The sequence below is a fragment of the Eleginops maclovinus genome, chromosome 16 (genome assembly GCF_036324505.1).
Source record: "Eleginops maclovinus isolate JMC-PN-2008 ecotype Puerto Natales chromosome 16, JC_Emac_rtc_rv5, whole genome shotgun sequence".
Lineage (NCBI taxonomy): Eukaryota > Metazoa > Chordata > Actinopteri > Perciformes > Eleginopidae > Eleginops > Eleginops maclovinus.
The window spans coordinates 7098190-7119225 of NC_086364.1; the positions used below are offsets into that span (position 1 = coordinate 7098190).

At 40.5% G+C, this 21036-nt stretch overlaps 1 protein-coding gene across 1 annotated transcript; it reads left to right on the plus strand.

The window, feature by feature from the left end:
- Positions 1 to 484: 484 nt before the first annotated feature.
- On the plus strand, positions 485 to 20868 carry rab40c (RAB40c, member RAS oncogene family). The gene is made up of 6 exons (XM_063904145.1): positions 485 to 1031; positions 9666 to 9726; positions 13191 to 13251; positions 13418 to 13495; positions 16454 to 16676; positions 17192 to 20868. The coding sequence occupies exons 1-6, from the start codon at positions 890 to 892 to the stop codon at positions 17464 to 17466; spliced, it is 840 nt and encodes a 279-aa protein (XP_063760215.1). The 5' UTR covers positions 485 to 889; the 3' UTR covers positions 17467 to 20868.
- Positions 20869 to 21036: the final 168 nt, after the last annotated feature.

Below are 21036 nucleotides of genomic sequence, written 5' to 3' on the forward strand. Positions count from 1 at the left end.
ACGGACGGCGGTTGAAGTTGAGCTACGTGCTGCGCTAGCTAACTTAGCATTTTGCAAGTAGCACCAAGTCATTTTTCTTCACTGAGATTTGTAATGCAGTACTATATGTTGCATTGCGTAGCGTAACGCATAACGACTGTCAGTGTCTTTTAATATCTACCGTGTTCGATAACTGCTGGCAACGATAGCACCAGTGCTAACTGCTAAGCTAACTGGCTAGCTCTCTGGCAGGGGATAGCTTGTTGTTCCCCACAGAGCTTTTCTTAAATGGAAACAAAAACACAGCCTCCAGGTTAGCTACTTTTTTTGCTCACTAGAAAATATATAATTCAAACAGATATTTGCTTTTACAGTTTGCAAAGAGACTTATTACTATTCCAGACAATAAGCAGGTATTACTTCCCTACGTAGACTTTTGCCGACAAGCCAAGAGAGTCACCCCGTCCGGATACAGCTTAGTTGCACTGTGATGTATTAGTTAAATGATATATAACTCTGACCGTGAGATATAGATTTTCTTTTGGTCGTAGAAAGATCTTCAGTGTCAGATTGCAGTTATTTATAAACTGTCAGTTTCAATGACACTACCAGTTGTTTACATTATTCTCAGCAATAAGGATGATGTGCTTTTCTGAACCACATTATTGCCAATACGCTTGTTTTTGTAGTAGAACGTTCCTGTGAAATTGGACCCTTTTTTTCATCTGAAAAAGTGCACTGAATTTGGAAGACTGTTAAAGAAAAAGAGGGCATAACAAAGACGTTTAGTTAGTGGACACAACATTCGGTTCATGGCATAACAAGCCTTTGTTTTGGTTCAAGTGTGTACAACAACACACAAGGGGGAAGTTTACAGTCATTCTTCTTCAGCCCCTGGACGGGATGCACCATGGGCAGCCAAGGCAGCCCAGTGAAAAGCTACGACTACCTGCTCAAGTTCCTCCTGGTTGGAGACAGCGATGTGGGCAAAGGAGAGATCCTGGACAGCCTGCAGGATGGATCAGCAGAGTCTCCGTATGCTTACAGTAGTGGTGAGTCACCCTTCTCTCAGCTGATGGCTTAATTGTATCCTCTCCTGATGATGGGCTCCTTGTGTTATGTCATGCTTGCTCATCAGAAAAGTCTTGAACATACTGCGCTGCTGTGTGGACTGTGGAGAACAAACAGTGAGCTCTCTGATAATATAAAGCATTGACATGGAAGTCACTGTATGTGCATTGTTGTCCAGTCCCACTTGCCGAACAATAGTTTGAATGACCTGTTGACAATACATTTCTAGACCTATACATTCAACTGAGCAAACAACATCCTCCCCCGGTATGATGGTTGTTCCTCCTTTTTCTAAAAGAGCCTCACTGGTTTCCTACATTAAAAACTAAAAAAGGAAGCAATGTTCACTGTTATACATGTATATATTGTATTTAAGGCTTGTAGCCAATGCTGCAAGTTGTCTTCTCATAATACTGTATTTTTTAATCTTGATACAATACATTAAACAAATATTGTAACATTGAGGGTTTAAAATGTAAGGATTTTGTCAAAAGAAAAATTAACAAGGTTATATCATGACAATGACAACTTCTCATGTATTTGCCAGTAGCAGAGAACAACAGAAATACTTAAGTAAACATTTACAATAATTACAACTTCTTTACATAAATGAAAAAGCCTCTGATACTTTCAGATATTCAAAGGAAAAACAAAAAAAACATGTGCCATAGTGACATCACTACGTAACACTCACGCTTCTATTGGCTAGCGCTCCAACACATTGTACTGATAGGCTAATGAATGGGCTGGACATCTCTAATCGGTTGACCAATCACAACAGAGCCGACCAGCTGACCAATCAGAGCAGACTGGGCTCTGGTTTTAGACAGAGGGTGAAAAGAGGTGCTGCAGCACAGGCAGTATGAGAAAAATAAAGAGCTTTTTGAACATTAAAGCATGTAAACTTGTCACAGTAGAGGCACATAATGAATTACACTCATCAGGGTTTCCCACACATAGACTTTACTTGGGCGGACCGCCCAGGTATATTAACAGCCGCCAAAGTATATATCAGATCTGTGGGAAACACTGCTAATGTAAAATATTCAGAATGGATACATTACAAATTTTGGTTGGAACATTACAGATTGCTGTAGAGTACCGTTTGAGTCGTTTGATTTGTTACTTTAGAGTAGCCCCACTTTTCTCTTAACTCTCTCCACCATGCTGTGAAGGGGAGGGCTGGTGGAGCTGTGCCCAGTCAGATGATTCCTCCCTGGGTGCAGCAGCTCAGATCACCTGGCTCTCTCACTGCTGCAGCTCCGAGGCTGATCCCTGCCTGCTGCTGCAGTAAGCCTGTGGTCTGTGGCTGCCTGCTGTACACAAACACTCACACACTGCCATCAGAGGGAAGCCCTGAAGAACAGTACACAGGGAAGAAAACATAAAGAAAGTCCCTATCACCATAGCAGTGATCTTGCAAGTTCCAGCTTATTTAAAACAGAACACACTCATCCTATCCAGTTAAAAAAAACATTGTTTGTTACATGGCTTCCTCATTATTTTAGCTGCAACCATTGCTTGATAAGTAGATAAAGTACATGTTTCATGCTGGATGCCTCGGATATGGTGTTTTCCTGCTTCTGTCTGTTTTATATCGTGATATAGATTTTGGATTTAGATAATAAAACAAGTCATTAAAGGCATCACCTTGGAGTTTAACAAACTTAGAAGGACATTTCTTAACTATTTTCTGACATTTTAATAGACCACACAATTAATCAAATTACCTAATCAGCAGATGAATCAATAAATACAATGTATAGTTAGTGCTAAATGTTTTATTTTTATTTTCCAGCATTAACTGCATTTAACCAAAGGAAAGAATGGTATAATACATGTGACAACACCCAAAAAAAGCTTTTGTGTGTGGGAGTAAAGCCATTTGCGTGGGTCACCAAAGTTAACTGTACATATGGAAAACACTTACGTAAACATCCTGTTATTGACGTTGGTTATATAGAGCAAGTGACTCAGCACTGAAAGCAGCCAACAATAAAAGCAGACATGATGGACTCCCTCTACTTGGGCCACTTTAAAATACCTGCAATTTAATTTGAACAGTGTACTGGAATGAGAAGTACTCATGGCTGCAGAGACGGCAGCTAATTACATCTTTAAAGCTCTTAAAGGCTTCGGAAAACAGTCTGCAGTAACCAAGATAACACTTCGTTTTTGTCAATTGGCAAAAATATACTAACGCCCTGGCATGGTTTTTAATGATGTGTGGGAAATAAATCCTGCATCACTTGATACTTGATGCTAAAATAAGAGTGTTAAGGAATAAAATGAGATGCCAGCATGACAGAATGGAAGAGAGTCGATCCATCTCACGCATTATACGCCCATCTCCTCTTTAAACCACTTATAATGCAATGCAAGCCGCTCCGTTTCCTAAAGGTAACCCATCACGTGTCTTGCATTTGTGGAGATATTTGCTCCAGCAAAAGGTTTGCACCAGAAAATCAGTCATAGATGATTCCCCGAGTATCCATTTAGCTTTTTAGATGAAAAAGATTTTCATCTCCTCCCCTCAGGATGACAGCAAGTGTTCATGAAATATACATCAGTCAGCAGAATGAGCCTTTTTTTCCATCACTGATTTTTTAATGAATTCAGCCAAAGGCTGATTCCGCCTGTTGGCATTTGGCTTCTCTTCTTCATGTGTGTTTTTAGACACCCACTGAAGGCCAAACTGTTTCATACAGCCAGTGCTTTGAGAAAGGGAGGTCAGAGTTAGAAATAGGTAGTAAAGCATTTAAAAGACACAATGAGTGACGATGTGGTATTGCTATATTCGGTGGCTCTATTCAAACATATCACATGCAGTCCTATGAAGCTACAAGGTTGTTATCGAAAATGATTATCGATTAGCAGAAAACGATTCAAAATATCTTTGGATAATCGATCAATGGTTGAAAAAAAATTGTTTTCTTGAGAGACTGGCACCAATTCTATTTGCAACCTCTAAAACATTGTCAACCCCGTTTTTAAAAAACGTGTTGTACATATAAATATGCTTACACATATAGTCCCAGATGTGATATAAGTGTAGTGGGCATTTTTCGTTATTTATTTAATTTGTAATAACCAAACTGAATAGTTAGCACAATAGATCAGACTGTACATTATAATAGAACTGAAACTTATTGAGTATTCAGTCGTGGTTAAACAAAAACAAGGCTTCTATTTTCATAATCAATGTATTGTTTGAAAAAAAGCATTTATAAAACATAACATTTCTCTACACCTTGTGTATTTTTTGGAGTTCTAGTCAGACAAAACAGGTCCAACTTGGGTTGAGGGGAATTGTAAAGGATAGTTTTCAAATTTGCCTAACCTGTTATAGACCAGATTTCATGCTTTACCAAAAAAAGAATCCATATATTGTCTTAAATAGAACACTATAGCATTTTCATATGACCTGAAGATGTAGGACGTCACCTCAGCGTTGGATGTTTCTGAACACATGTCCATGGAGAACTTGTCATTCCTCTAAAGAAAATCAGCAAGCCTTTTCAGAGTCTCTCAGAAAGGAAAATGTCCTAATTGACGGGAGTGAGATCAAAAGCCTTCAAACGGCTTCATTAAATATGGAGGACAGAGTGGAACGCAGCTGAACGCACCAACGGGCATGTTTGTGCAGACAGGAGCTCTCATATTGATTTTCATCCCTCTGACTAAAAGAGCTTAGTGTGGAGGAAATATTTTAGGTGGGGAAAATCTGGACAGAGCAGCAGATATCATTGGATAACATGGTTTCCTTAGGCTGTGATTGGCTCCTAACCTGACTTGGGGCTGTCACATATTCTCCTCGGTGATTGTGTGAGTTACAGATCAGAAAAAAAGGTGAATACAAATCAGAAAATTGACATGGTGAAGGGATTTTTGTTGGGGACTTTCTCATGGTGTTCTGGCCTAAAGAAATTCAGCGTGATGCATCGCTTACACGAACCTTAAAGCAAGGTGTATGTATTTATTGTAATTAAAAAAGATTATTGCCAACCAAAATGTATTTATCACCTAATAAAAATAATAGTGATTTAACTTAAAGAAAGTACCAAACGCCGTCTGGCTCCAGCTCTAAAACATATTATTGGCACTTTATTTTGGCTTTTTTGTTTGTACCCTGAACATCAATGGGTTTGTTGCCATGCTTGGATCAAATAATCAATTTGATGACGTCCCATTTGGTTCGGTAAAATAGTGATGGCACTTTTTTTACTTACTTTTTGACAATTAATCAGACCTGTATTAACAATCATTTCAGTAAAATTCAACATGATATGGTTCCAAGTTCTCTAATGTTCAATTTTGCATGTATGACGTTAACTAAATATCCTTGTACTTTGTTACAAAAAAAAAACATCACCCGGGTTCTTGGAAATTGGGATGGACATTTGTCGTAATTTATCAAAGCTCAAGTTAACATTTAACAATTTGGAAATACATATAGTTCACCGTTATCAGAGTAGAAGTAGTTCTTGATCTTTTGTTTCTATTCTACTATCAAAACATTATCGACTTGTGGTGTAGCCAAGCATCATTTGATCAAATAAGCATTTAGAAAAGTATTTTGTTAAATGTAATTGAGTTAATACCTTTTAAATCAAGGCACTTCATGTGACTAGTTGCAATAACGCAGTCCTGCAGTTTGTTTACAATGTGTCCACTCTATGGCTTCTGTGTCTTTGGTTGGGTTTGTTTGTTTTGTGTTACAGAGAGGATCCACAGAATTACTTTTCACACTGCGTTAGGGTTTTGAATTTCACAGCCTGTTGAAGTTAGCCATCAGATAACAGCAGCCTTGGAGGGGTGTAGACAATTAAAATGCAAAAGCAGGTTGGAAAGAGGCTTTTGAGTGCAGCTGTGAGACTCTTAAATCTGTTTTTCATTCGGCTCCCACTAACAATGGGATGTTCCCCGGGGGTCATGCAGGCACGGCGGCCCATTGTTTCTCTTCAGCGGAGGACTGGCTGTTTAGACAGTGGCATATTCACACACAACAGTTAGCTATCAAGTGGAAGCAGGCCAACTCGGAGATAACCCCCCGAAACTGCCCTCTGAAAGGAGGGAGGGGTTCACAGGAGAGAGTGAAATGCTAAATGTAAAGCCGGCGCTGGACTAATCCTGTAGCAAGACGCATGCAGACGCTATCTGTTCAGTATTACTCCAGAGCTTAACAGGAAGTCCAATCTGATAATCTGCTCGTTTTCTGCAGATGTAACGTATTTAATATTTAAAGCTATTATTCAAATCTCACAAGTCATTGAGACATACTTATCTGGTCAGTATTTCCACAAGCATTTAATTTGACAGAAGATTAGGCCTAACTGAGAAACTAATATTAATGCGCTACTCGTGGTACACATGTAGACTAACATCATGGTTCTGTGTGTGTTTGGTGTAAGAAAAAACAAAATGTATATGTTTTTTGCAATTTGTTTTAACCTTTGAAACTATTTTAATAAAACCAAACAAGGAACTCTTATTCTCTTAATGATCAGCACATCTGAGGGATGCTTTTGAATGTCTGTTAGCATTGTATTTGTTTCCAATCTAGTTTAACAGTATACAACAATGGGATTCTGTTGCTATTGCAGTTGAACTGAAATCCATACATTTCTTCTAGCATAGCCATTTTTTTGTTGCACTCACCATATTGGGACTGACCCGCACAATAACGTGTCGTAGTCACCTCAGCATATCATGCTAACAGCTGAATGTGTCGAGGTGGAACTCACACTTTAAGTTTTACATAAACCTGCAACGTGTGCATTCTGAGCCCAGCTGACCCGGGACTGCACCGGTCAGCTACAAATAAACAGAATACCACACCCCTATACTTCCATTAGCTGATCATATCTTTGTCAACCTCTCCTAACTTTACATCGACAAAAAACTTCATCTCAAACGCATTACCACCGTATAGTTAACTCAGCACTTCTTTGAAACAATCCCAGCAAAAGCTTTTACCGGCTTTGAGTGCCTCTAAAGAACAAACAGACCCAGAATAGAAGCAGCAGTACTCTGCTAAGACGTCATTGATTATGTAGGAAATCTAAGTGAGCCCTGGCAACAAGAGAAGAGGAGCGCTTGGTCCGAAATCCCGCACTCACTCCAATTCAATTAGCTTAGCCTGAGCTCAGCACTTTAGCACCGGCACCAGCTTTATGTTGCCTGGGAAATTGGAAGATATAACTAATTTCGTTAGCCAGCAGCTGCTACCTGCCAGAGGCTGATGCAGTCGTGTGTGAGTGCTTTCTCTTTAGATGTTAATGTCTACGTTTAAAGGGACTTAATGTTAAAAATAATGTTTTCCTTTTATTGGTGGTTCATATACATCCATTTGGGGGTGGTGCAAGGGTTTGTTGAGTATGCGCTTTAGGTCATAGCTGGAGGTGTTATGAGGCATTTATCAATCAAGAGAATCCTGCTTTTGAAAATAATCTTAGCCCATTATCAAATAAATAAAACAACAATAATTTGCTTTATTGTGTCTTTTATGACTTTGAGGAATTGTCTTTTGTCTTAATTTCAAAATATGTGATAATTAAAATATTAGGCCTAATGCATGATAATTCAATCTTTAATTCCAGACCTAGCCAATACCCTGGCGTAAGTCTGTCCTTTTGTTATTGTCCCATCAAAAAGGAATGGACTAATATGTTGGGTCTACCTGTCTGTGGCTCTCAGCTTCAACTTCATGATTTAATATAAAAAAAGGATCAGTAATTGCCTGAACTGGTCACTGTAGCTTTTACCAAAGCTTTCTCAAACAGTGGTTCATATAACGGGGACTAGTTACAGCAGTGGATTAATACAGGGTGGCTCATTGATGTGTTTTAAATTAGATTTTGGACTAATGGAGGCAACAGGAGTAAGATGTATCTAGGCCCAGAATTAAAACAATGTATCAACCAAATACTGATATATTACGCAAGTTGCTTGTAGATTTACATCTGAAAATGGAATGGAAATCTGTCAGGAGGCAATAAAACGTTTACTTTTTGCACCATGCATACTGCTTGAGATTAGAATTACGTTTTTATTTTAAATTGGAAGAAATATGAGGAAATTCATAACCAGCCTTTTCTTAAAGCAGCCAACAAAGATTGTAACATGTCTTAAACTCTTTGTCTCTTTTCTTGATGTAGATTTCTTTCCAGCAGCGTTTATCTGGTTGACATGTCTGGGCAGACCTCTAAACTATCAGACAGTAAACTGTTGAGTAAGAAGATGAACATCTGATAGGAGGTGGAAAACACTGATTATCTAGTGGTTCACCAGTTTGGCCTCAGGCAGTAACAGACTGGGTATAAACCACATGAGCTGAGGTGGATTCAGGTGGACGTGTCGAGACACAGAGCAGAGGGCGACAGGTGTAGCAGTCAGACAGGTTTGTCAACGAAGAGATAAACAACGGGGAGAACAGAGAGATCTGTTAGCCAGCTGAGGCGCATCACGGCTGCCTCTGTTCTGAGCGGGAGCATGGTTTTTAGATTTTTAAGTTTAAGACTTGTTTAGTTGTTTAAGACTGTAATATTTAATTGAATTGTTTTACATTGAATTTGGTTCAGGTGTCATGGTCCCCACAGGAAGTCAGCGACTATTTTCAAACATGTCCATTAAAAGCCAACAGCAGGCCACTGTTTTCACTTATACGGTGAAATAACATCATCAGAAAAAGTCCACTGTTTGGATTTGGATAGCAATTTTGTACATAAATTGAAGTGAAATGAGCCCTGCCTTGCCAACCATAAGGTGACATTTGTGGTTTTGAGTAAAAAGTTATTGCTGGATAGGGGTATCAATGTGGATCCCAAATGTGTCTTCCACTCTGGTTTATTTTTATGATTTGGTCTCATTTCACCTTTCATTAAAGACCCCATCGACAGGTTAACTTTTTTTTTAGGATAAGATGCCTGCAAATGTTCACAGCATTACATTGTGGAATCATGTTAGCATGTTATTATTAGCTCCAGTTACAGCCCCACAGCTGCTAACTCTCAGTATTGTTATTGGTTTTTGAGGAGCAGTTGCAAAATATATTGATTTAATGTTTTGTGTCAATCTAGACCTCTAAGGCCTTTTATAGGTTCATATTTTAGAATGAAAATCGATTAGAAAGAGAAAAACACAACAAGTCCATCATTCGGATTTCTTCTTCTTTTTTTTAGTATTTCTATTAAACACTGCTTATTGGTCTGAAACTCAAATCTTCATGGTTCTTAAAAGCAACCAGAACAATGTGACACAGATATTTACTCATTAAAAATGAAAAAGCTACATTTGGAGAGGACAGAATGAATTTCAGAGTAGGTTGAAATCTGAAAGGAAGAAGAATGAGATATGGTTATGGACTGAACTGAAAAGAGATGGACTTAATTGTTATCTTTGGATGAAGACAAGTCTAAAACACTGACAGAAATAGGACTTTGCCTTTTCACCCATAAGTACACGGTTGACGTATTTTCCCCGAAGCTATTCACAATTGTCAACAGTGCATTGTGGGTAAACTAACACTTTGCTTCGTCAGCGTTCCTCTGGATGTGGTGTTATAATGTAGATTGATGCATCCTTTTGCTTAATGCTTCCCCCCCCCCTCTGTCCAGGTATCGACTACAAAACCACCACCATCCTTCTGGACGGGAGGAGAGTGAAGCTGGAGCTTTGGTAAGCACTACTGCTGAAAAGAGTGACTACTGTTTTTTTTTTTGTGGAAATCACTCTTTAATCTAAAAACTTCTATGGGTTTGTCCACATATAATATTCTTTACAGTTTAGTGTTTATCGACATCAGTGTTTACTATTATCCTCTGAGGTGTCAAACCTGACGAAGCTCAGCGCTTTGACAAATGACTTCTGAACAATACAACGACACCATGTCTCTCCCAGAACGTTGTCCCTGTTCCTCTGGATAATCTGCATACCTCACCGTCTGTTTACATAGGACATGTCTTCAGCAGAATGTACTGCAGGTGATGATGGATCACAGAGGATTCCAAAGTCATTTTGTGATGCTATTCTCATGTAACTCACCTCTATGTATTGAAGTGGAGTGGTGTAGAAATAGCTTAAATATATTATACAATCTCGACCCCAAAAAGCAAAAATACTTTGTTTTAGGAGACCTCTGAGGTGTTCATAAAGAATGCAAGTACAATTTTACTTATACTGACACGCCAATGAATCTAAATATTACTTCTGCTGCTTAAAGGTCTTTATTCTCCGACCTACCTGCAGAGCAGATACACATTTATGTAGTGTAACCCAACATGGTTAAAAGCTTCCAAAGATGTGTTATATATCAGTCTATATTTCTGAGAAAATGTGTATTAAAAGATACATCTTGAATATTTCAGTCTGATGCTGCAGCCAGGAAAAACATGAAGCCTTGGCTCTGAATATTTCACTCGGTGTAAACATCATAGAGCTTCAATGAAGAGCTGGAACAACTTGATACATAATATATCTCAGACTGTCAGTCAGGGAAAGCTACTCAAGGGAATAAAAGGAATAATGTCGAGGGGTTGCTTCTAATTAACATCATATTTTAAAATAAGCACAAGAGAGACATAGAGCAAAAATACATGAAGTAGGAAGGATCTGAATTTGTTTGCAGATTCATCAAATGTTATTATTTAAACACCTTATTACAGAAACAGCCAGCTGCAGGGTGCATGTACTTTCCTGCAGATGCTGTGGGTCCTGATTCTCTGCGGATTATTACACACCTCACCAATAATCTTGCATCAGTAGAGATGCAGCAGCTGAATGTGTCAGTGAAGACGCTGCAGTGCTCGGCGGAGCCCGTGCGGTAGAAGTAGGCCAAGGAATTCAACTCCTCAGGGGGGAAGCAACGCCTCGTCTTCCCTGTGGAGGGAAAAGTTTAAAAGCACGCAGCCCTGTGATGCACGGACTCTATCTCTCCTGCTTTACTCGGTCCTCACTGTTGTCTCACTGTCTAAATGTTGTCGTTTCCATCCTCTGCTTCCTTTCTATTTCTGTCTCTGTTGCCATCTCGTGACTCTCAGACAGAAACTTAAAGCTGAGCGGTATCTGGTGGTGTTATATATTTTTCTTTTGTCCGTAAATCACTTCCGCAGATCTGAAAAACATTAAAACACACACACACTGGCCCCGGCCTTGGCGCAACTGGCTGGGGCACCTACACCGTATGCCGGCGACCCGGGTACGATTCCCGACCCGTGGTCCTTTCCGGATCCCACCCCGACTCTCTCTCCCACTTTCCTGTCACTCTCCTCTCCGATTAAAGGCAAAAAGCCCCCCAAAAATATAAAAAATAAAATAAAAAACACACACACACACACACTGTAGTTTATTCTGTTTCAATCACACACACATCGTCCTGCTGCTGTTAAAGGGGCCCATAATGCTCTTTTTAAGGTTCATATTTGTATGTTGCGTGACATGTTTCCAAGGTTTAATATTCAAAAAGCTCTTTATTTTTTCTCATACTGCCTCTGACGCAACACCTCTTTTCACCTTCTGTCGGAAACCAGAGCCAGCCAGCTAACCAATTAGAGCAGACTGGGCTGTTGTGATTGGTCAACCTTAGAAAAGGAAAGGAATAAAAAGCCAAAACAAAAATATACTCACCAGAACACCACATGTGGATTATCCACTCCAACAAATAGTCCCCAAGAAATTCACTGTTTCCTCTTTTCATTTGTATTATTTCCTCTTATATTGAAATAACTATGGTGATAGCTGTTTAGGGAAATCACTGAGACTTTCAACGTGAAACCAGCTTCACCACTACATTTTTATATTAGACCAAAGAGGGATGTGGAAAATCAAAAACATTTATTTTAAGCTGCTTGAACCCTTTAACCACCATGGCAGCCATCTGAGCTTGTGTTTAATCAGGTGAAGGCAAAACAAATACATCTACTCTTAATCATGTCCTTTTTATTTATTCATTTCACATCCAAAGCTTCTTATGGCGTTTTCAAACGAAGCTGTGCTATCTGTTGTCATATTTCATGACGTTATGACCCTTTTCAATGCAAAACAAACAAGGATTAAAGCTAAATATTTGGTCAGATAAAGCATTACATCTATCTTTAGTCCATAAATGTTGACTTTTGAACTTTGCAAGGCTCGGTAGTTATTGGAAATGTTTGGAGTCTGAATTAATCCTTCTGAGCACACACTGGAATCTAATTCTACAAATAATACAATACTAACAATGTTAGTGTAGGCTAATCTTTGTTTATAACTGGACGCACATTCAAAGTGAATAAAGCATGCAATAAAAAAGGAAGCTGCTCAACATTCAAAGGTTGATTTAGTATTAAAGGTCAACATCATAACTGAAGCTCTGGTCTACCTATTTCAGCGCTTTTGATTAATAATGCTATAAATTGTAATCAGGCTCAAAGCATACAGGTAGGCATCATTTAATGATTTATATTTAAAAAGCTGCACCTGTCTTAAGAAGTGCAAACATTGAATTAGTAGGGGCACCATACGTGGGCCGCACAATAGTTGATTGACAGGTAATTGTCTCTCAGACAATTCTGACTGGATGAACACACATCCGGCTCATCTGGCTTTGCCTTTCATTTCTAGTAGTTAAAGCTAAGCAGCTTGTCTGAAATGATCCTTCAAACTCGCCACCAAAAAATAGCTTCTGAATCTAAGATGTCAAACGGGCTGTGAAGATGAAAAGTGATGCTTCCTTTCATATGTGTAACACCGGTTTAAAAATAGCTCAGTTAATCCTCAGTTATTCTCTTTGATCAGAAACTGATATCAAAAGATGTGTACGATAAAGATTGGAAAAGTAATGAATTAAAATGTTATAAGCAGGCCACAAAATAACGCGAGACAATAAGGATATAGTCATCAAGATATGGGTAAAAGTACATAGAGTACAGCAACGTTACTTAAGGAAATATAATAAGCTTTACTCGTTTTTACAGTCGTCTTACTCCGTGTCCACCTCTCAAAAATCTACCCATCGTATTATGTTAACAAACCAAAGCCACATTATTTAAGTTTGATTAACTCTGCTGAAACTTAGATTTGAATGAATAATCAGGCCAGTAGTCGGACGAGTATTTTTGTCCTCACTGTTTCACATATTCATCTGTCTTTCTCTCTGTTCTCAGGGACACGTCAGGACAGGGGAGGTTCTGCACCATCTTTCGATCATATTCCCGCGGGGCTCAGGTGAGGAACAAACTAATTAAATAGACTGCTGAACTGAAGTAAACTTGCTTGGTAAATGCTGAAATATATTTGGGGAGTGATCCTTGTTGTAAAGTTTGAGAAACACTGACCTAATAGTGATGACAAACAGATGTGTGACCGGTTGTTGTCGTGCATGTCTCTTCAGGGGATCCTGCTGGTGTATGACATCACAAACCGCTGGTCGTTTGACGGCATCGACAGGTGGATCAGAGAGATCGATGAGGTGAGTGAGGGGGGCAGAGCCCTTCTTAAGATACATTTACATTGTGAAGCTTTGCTCTGAAGAAACAAGTTATATTTGTAGGTTTCTGTAAACATGTATCGACTGTTGGAGGCTTTTATTTAGAAAATTAGGCCTCGTCCTGAGTCCCCTTTTAAGTTATTTTTACCTTCTGGCGCTTTTATTTTGAAAAACATACTCCATGCTCTCTATAGCTAGTTTCTCCTTTAATCAGGGTGTCCGTCCGCGGAGTCTTAAAAAGTGTTAAAAGTTGATAAATCAATTTAGCAAAAATTAAGGCTATTAAAAAGTATTAAAAGGAACTTCCAATGTATTAAATGTTGTAGTTTGACTGAATTTAATCATTGCGTAGGTGTGTTGTGAGATATTGTGTAGGTTATTTATGGCATCCCGTTGGATTTGATGTCATCTGAACAGGACACCGGCGTAAACCGACCTTCGCGCGCTATCAAGCAGCAGTCAGTCAATGGGCGCGCGAAGGTCCGTTTACGCCGGTTATGGGAAAATGTAAGTTTGCGTCCAAATGGTTGGAAGAGAAGGAGTTTGAACCATGGCTGAGACCTGTCGCTGGGAATAACCGCGAGGCCTACTGCTGCGTGTGTCGGAAGTTGATCAGTGTAGCCTCGATGGGGATCAAAGCTGTCCGGTCCCACATGCTAAGTGCTAGCCACAAAGCCGCTGTGGGACGCAGACAGCAGGTCTCAATCCCCTACCCACCATCGCTGAAGCTACTACAGCCACCGCTTCTAACCTCCGAGTGATGCTGTGCGCCACTCCGACGCTGCCGGCAGAGGTTCTGTGGTGCCTCAACACCGTGATAAAACACCAATACATCATGAAGGGATTTCCGATCTTTTCCAAGCTATGTTCCCACATTCGGAAATAGCCAAGCAGTTCGCCTGCGGAATACACAAAACAGGGTACATAGTCCCCTTACTTTAAAGAACAGCTTGTTAATAACATCAACAAGGCTGGGCCGTTTGTGCTGATGTTTTGACAAGAGCCTTAATCAAGCCAACAAAAAAAACAGATGGACGTCCTCGTTCGTTATTGGGATGATGGCTGTGTGTGGGCCAGGTATCTTGGGTCACAATCTGTGGGACACAGAAGAGCCGAGCATCACATTATTTGTTCTATCTGAACTATGATAAGGAGTTATCACAAACTGTTTAGTTGTGCTATCTTACAATCAATATGTATAACCTATACTAAATGTGAGGTAAAGTGTGTCGCCAATGTAACCGGTTAGAATTCAAAGTGGCGATGAGGTCTTAAAATGTATGGAAAGGGTCTTATAAAAGGTATTAAGAGGTATTAAATTTGACTTCAGGATTCGTGCATATACCCTGTTAATAACAACTGCACTTACTGTGTATATGAAACTGTTATAGTATTTTATTACATGTCTTAGTTGAATACTTGATTCTGATTGGTCAATTCAGCGTATCGCTTATTTGTCTATGAGTCTTAAGAAAGTAGACTGCACAGATTTATTTTCAATACCTTAAGTTGCAATGTTACAAAAACGTGGGGTGTTCCACTCATCATGTCCTTCCTGCTGACTTGGAAACCAAGAGGATGTCTGTGTGCCTGTGTCTGTGTGTGTTTGTCCCTGCGTGTGTGTGATATTTTTGGCCTCTGGAATGTGTGTTTCAGTTCGGCCTTTCCTGCTCCACCTCCAAAGACATGGTGTGGCAGTCGTCCACTTTAGAAACACAGAAATAAAGTAGAGATGGAGGGAGGAAAATCTCTGAGTGGGGACAGTCTGCAGAGAACACTGTTAGGTTTATCACGGGTCATATGCTGTTTGTTTTGTATTACCTCCTTATCTTTCACTGACAGTTTTGTCTGTTATCTCAGTGTAGAGCTGCATCTAATTCTCTTTTTACAGTTACTATGTTCATTTTCAGTTTTATTCATTATATTAATATCTTGTTTAATATTTGGATAAACCTATGTATTGTGTAATAAAATATATTGTAAGTACAGCAATATAACAGAAAAGAAATAATCATTTTATTGTTTTTAGTTTTGTTAGCTAGCCTTCTTCAAGTTTATTCAATGCTAACACTTTTGTACTTCTGTAACTTTTTAAGTGCAGTGTCTTTACATGTCACAGAGTCTTCCTACACTGTAGTGTTGCTACTTTTACCTAAGTGGGTGCTTTGTCTCGGCTCTGCTGGCAGTGTTCATACCCCAGCTTCAGTAGAAACCTCTAGCTGCTGCTGCTGCTGCTGCTGCTGCTGCTGCTGCAGATGTTGCTGTTTCCCCTGAGCCTGCCGCTGCTGCTGCTGCTGCTGTGTCACAGGGACCCGAAGCATGAAAAGGCAGCAGGGAGGGAAATGAAGAGAGACTGATGAGGGGTGACAGTGTGTGGGAGTGAAGAAGGCCATCGTGTTTCTCAGTTTGTCAGAACAGATGGGATGAGTTAGAGAGACCTGAGGCTGAGAGACAGGGCCAGCTTGTTGAATTAATAACAAGCTTCCTCTGCTAACTTAATGTGGATTAAATGTCTCTCAATCAGTGGTGGATTGTTACTAAGCTCATTTAATCTGTACAATTGTAGGTACTTCAGAATTTTAATTTATTCCCCTACATTCATCAGACATTTTGTTATAGTGCGCCAGTTTTTTCAAGTTTAATGCTGAAAGTCGAGCCATTTTGGCTTCACGAGCAGCTTTTCAACCTCCATCGCTGTATCCATTTCTCTTTATCCACCCATGTCTTGGCCCTTCTTCTTCTCCTGTTGCACGTTGAAATCCATAGATTTACTTCCTGTATTCTTTTTAAAGATCTTCATTAGCATTAGCAGTAGCATTTGCTATTCTTCCTTGGTTCTAGACACAGAGTCAAATGCACATACACACTATTGCCCCAACAACACATAAGAAATAATACAAAGCTTAATTCTGTCCTCCTGTTTGATTTTTTTCATCCCAGCATGCACCAGGCGTTCCTCGAATCCTGGTCGGTAACCGGCTGCACCTGGCCTTCAAACGGCAAGTTCCCACGGAGCAGGCACGGGCGTACGCCGAGAAGAACGGCATGACCTTCTTCGAGGTGAGCCCGCTGTGCAACTTCAACGTCATCGAGTCGTTCACGGAGCTGTCGCGCATCGTGCTCATGAGGCACGGCATGGAGAAATTCTGGAAGCCCAACAGAGGTGAGGCGGAGGGGGGGCAGAAGGTCACCGTGATGTCTGTTTGGTTCTTTGTTTCTTTGTGGCTCCCTGTCGACTGAGGTGTCCAGATTTGATCTGAAAATAAAAGGATATTGGTTCATCCTTTTAAACATAAAAAAAGACCCCTTTCAAATGTATCTACTTTGAATACATTTTCAGTTACAATATTTCTTTTTCGTCTCCTAATTCCTCTCAATGTGTTAATCAGAGCTCCCTTATACAGCAGAGCAGATTATTTGTGTGTAAACACGTACTTGGGAGTAAACATGATTCGGGTTCTAGAAGGAAATGGTCACTTTTTTCAAATTGAGGATTTGTTCCGGGATGATATACAGTATATTATTTTGTATAAGAGGGGATGAGGACAGACGTTCAAAGCCTCATTAAGCCTCGTTTTATTTCTCCTTTCTATGTCCTGTCCGCTCCTGTGGCTGGGGAGTTTTTTTACAGCTGTGTCTCAGGATGGTCTCTCTGTAACGTGCCTCTCCTCTCCGCAGTGTTCAGCCTGCAGGACCTGTGCTGCAGAGCCATCGTGTCGTGCACGCCGGTCCACCTCATCGACAAGCTCCCGCTGCCCGTCGCCATCAAGTCCCACCTCAAGTCCTTCTCCATGGCCAACGGCATGAACGCCGTCATGATGCACGGACGCTCGTACTCGCTGGCCAACCCCGCCGGTGGCTCCAAGGGGAACAGCCTGAAGCGCTCCAAGTCCATCCGTCCGCCGCAGAGCCCGCCGCAGAACTGCACCCGCAACAACTGCAAAATCTCCTAATGAACGGTGGGGAGGCGGTTGCACAGGATGAAAAAAAGAGCACATCCCTAAACCTGAGGAGCTGAAGAGCAAAAATGATGGATAAAGGGATCCTGCTCTCTTAAAGAGCCTTTCCAGGGGAGCAGCGCCTCCGGATATCAGGAGGAGAGCACGGGAAAAACGTCTCCACAGACCGGATCCCCCACGAGAGTCCCCGCTGGCGTTTTAACTACATGTACAGAAATCTCTCACAAACGTATTTAGTTCCTCGACATGATGCACGCCTCATCGTGTCTGTGCATCACAGAAATCACCTCAACACTCTTCACTTTTTATGTCTCACATTTCCCTCTTTCTTCCACTTTTATGTCCACACCTCAGTTTATTTGCTGTTTTAATGACCAATAAGCTAATGATCAAGACACTAGTAACCAGCCAGTCCCTTTTATTGATCATTGTTTGTGCTCAGCTGGCTGTAACGGTTTTTTTTGCACACTCACGGGAGAATTCACAAAGACTGGATTGCAGCGGCTGATAGCAAAGTCCCTCACGATAGAAAACACACCCCTGATGTTTTGCAGTGCAATCTGCCATATCCTTGCAGCATGGATACAAGGCACAAAGAACAGACCGTGAGCTGCACAAAATGCAGTCATTCTTAAAAAAACTTACGGCAAGGAATGTCAATGTGACAAAGAGAAACCATTCTCTGAAGTCTCTTCTAATTTCACTGAAACTGCTTCTGGTTATTTGCGCTGATCTTTTTTGGCAGGCGTATAAAAAGGCCGATTTTGTGCCAAGTTTCTGCATATGACCAAATTGAAATGCATGCAAACATCACAGCAGCACATAGAGCGTTGAGACTGACATGTTTCTCTTTGTCTTATCCACAGAGGTTGAGCCGCAGAAGTCGTGCAATCTTTTTTGTGAATTCGCCCGTTGTTCTGCCTCGGAAGTTGAAATGTTTTGAGTAACTCTCTGAAGGGAAATCTTGGCGACAAGTTCAGTGATGGTTTAACAGCTGGAGTGTTCAGGACCACCTCCCTCTTTAAAATCATTTAAAAGACACAGCCTGATCCAGAGCTCAGGTTTATTTGTGAATATTCCCGTATAGCTGTGAATAAAAACACATACTGCATTTTTAATGAGTCCGTTCACCAACACAAACTCAAATCAGGGAGTCAAATTCGTTTCTCGTTTCTCGCTATTTTACGTTTTATTGTTGACACAGCCACCTGCCGCGGCAAGGCAACCAGCGAACCAGTGATGCTTGTTGCCATGGATACCACTCAATAGTTTTGGGTGAAATATTTATTTTTAACTAGCAGCCACTTCTGGAAGAAGAGCAGTACATGATCGCAGGATGCTGCGGTTCATTTTATATTTCTCATATTTGTCGATAATTCCCATTATAAGCTTAGTCCTTTTTTGCCACAAGTGCTTCTGGGAGTTGTAGTCAGGAGAGGTAAAGCTTCACACTGTTTGGATACAGGAAGAGCTTACTTTATACTAGCACTCTTCCCCCCCACTCTCCCAAATGTTTAGAAACAGCTGCTTCTTGTTGTTTTCACGTCCAGGCTTTTAGTTCAACACTTATAAAAGGATATGCTCCGTCAGGGCGGAACTCAAATAGCAGGGGGGGATATCTTTTTAATCCTCCAGTTTTTCTGCATTGTGTGGAATTCCCCCATCCCTCCCAGGCGTGATTTCCATACATTGATTAGAGGTGGAGCGAGAGGAAGATATCTGAGGAGGTGTAGCTGCTCAGCATGGTGTCAGGTAGAGTGGAATATCTGCAGTATTTACAGTAAACACCGCCTATGTTTACCACTCTTCTCTGAATGTCACTCACTCCCCTCAGCTCCTCGTCTCCTGCAGTATCTCCCTGAAGGGTCAAACGGCGGCTTCTGCGCAACATCACAATGTATTGATCAGAAATACTGTTAAAAATACATTAGGAATTAATATTAAAAGCTTTTATTAGGTTTATTCGTTTCAGAAGAGCAATAGTTTCAATTAATTTCAGAGTAACCGGAGGAAAGGGGCATTTGATCGGGACTATTTTCATGGGATTTGTTGACAGAAGGCCAAAAAATCATCACTTGAATCAATCATGACAAAACCATTAGCATCCACGTGATAACCCCCCTGTTCTCACTCCTGGCTGCATTCATGTCCAGTGGGAAACGGCAGATTCGAGTTGTAAACATTGTTCTAATTTGTAAGGTTAAAGGTGGATTCTTCCAAGTCCCTGATTTGTAATCTCCCACGGGAATGAAAGCAGCACTTCTCCCTCTCCCCTGCCTCTGATCTACACCTCTGCCTCTGCATGCTGTCCCATGATTCATAGTTGCTGAATAATAGATGCTCTTTTTCATAGATCTCTGGAGGGCTTCATCAGTCCGTCTCTTTCATCCTCTCAGCTCCACCTCGCAGCACCCACCTCGTTTTTTCGATAACACACACATACACATTTTCCTCAGGTGTTCAGTGTGTTTTCTACGGAGGCCCAGAGTGGCTTACACAAATACGGAGGCAATGATTTAGTAGGTTTTTGAACACAAGATGTTTCAAAAATTAGGGACTCAAATTTGGGCAGTACCATAGGCTCACAATGACGATATAGGTGATAATAATATTTATACCACGTTCTCTGGTAATTATTAATAAATGTTCAATAAATAATCTCATGGTAAAGCATGTACACTCTGATTTTAAATGATGGCAATAAATGGAAATAGGCCTAGCATAACACGCGATTTAAGCAATATTGAAAAATGCACACAGCATACATTTTTCTACCGTTTTCTATATATCATAATGTTGCCCGGCCATAACTCCCGCTTGTTGCCAAGATATCCAGAAGAAGTTTCCCTCTCTGTGCTTTCATCGTTGCTGACTTGTTTTGTCATATATTGTACGTCTAGCCTCTTATGTGATAACACACATTTGTCTCCATGTTTTGGTTCAACGCCTCCCTTTTTGTTGTAGTATGGACTTCCTCCTCAGTGTTTGCTGACCCTACTAAATTGTGTATCTCCTGAACTGAGTTTCAATGTTGGAGTTAAAAAAAGAAGAAAAAAAAGGATGGTGGAAGGTTCCGGGCGGATATTGTGGAAGTGTTTGTATAAAGGAGCGGACTGTTGTGATAATGATGGGGAAAAAATGTAAAACACTATTCTGGTATTTGGCTAAAGCTGCTGAGTAATCTGAAGTGTGTGTGTGAGAGAAAGAGACAGTGTGTGTGTGTGTGTGTGTGTGTGTGTGTGTGTGTGTGTGTGTGTGTGTTTTGTGAGAATGTTCCTTTAAACACGAAGCTGAACATGTTTTTCCTTTTTTTAAATTATTGATTGTACAGTTTTAAGGCAAGGGTATGAAGAGATAAGGCTTTTTCACAATAAAACTATTGAATGTTGGAGTCAAGATGTCGCTGCTGAGTGTTTTTATCTTGGACTGCTAGTTGAAAGCACAGTCTGTTTATATAAAGGAGCTGTGGTTTCGATTGTTTTGGAGAGGTTGCCATCTACTGGATGTTAAGTGCATCAAAACTCATGCTGCTCATGGACTTCAAGAAAATAACTTTATTTGTCC

Bases quoted from the DNA above. Each gene is read 5' to 3' on its own strand.
- rab40c (XM_063904145.1), top strand. From the start codon at position 890: ATGGGCAGCCAAGGCAGCCCAGTGAAAAGCTACGACTACCTGCTCAAG. The intron at 9,727-13,190 runs GTAAGCACTACT...CTCTGTTCTCAG, and splicing joins AGAGTGAAGCTGGAGCTTTG to GGACACGTCAGGACAGGGGA. The intron at 13,496-16,453 runs GTGAGTGAGGGG...TTTTCATCCCAG, and splicing joins GGATCAGAGAGATCGATGAG to CATGCACCAGGCGTTCCTCG.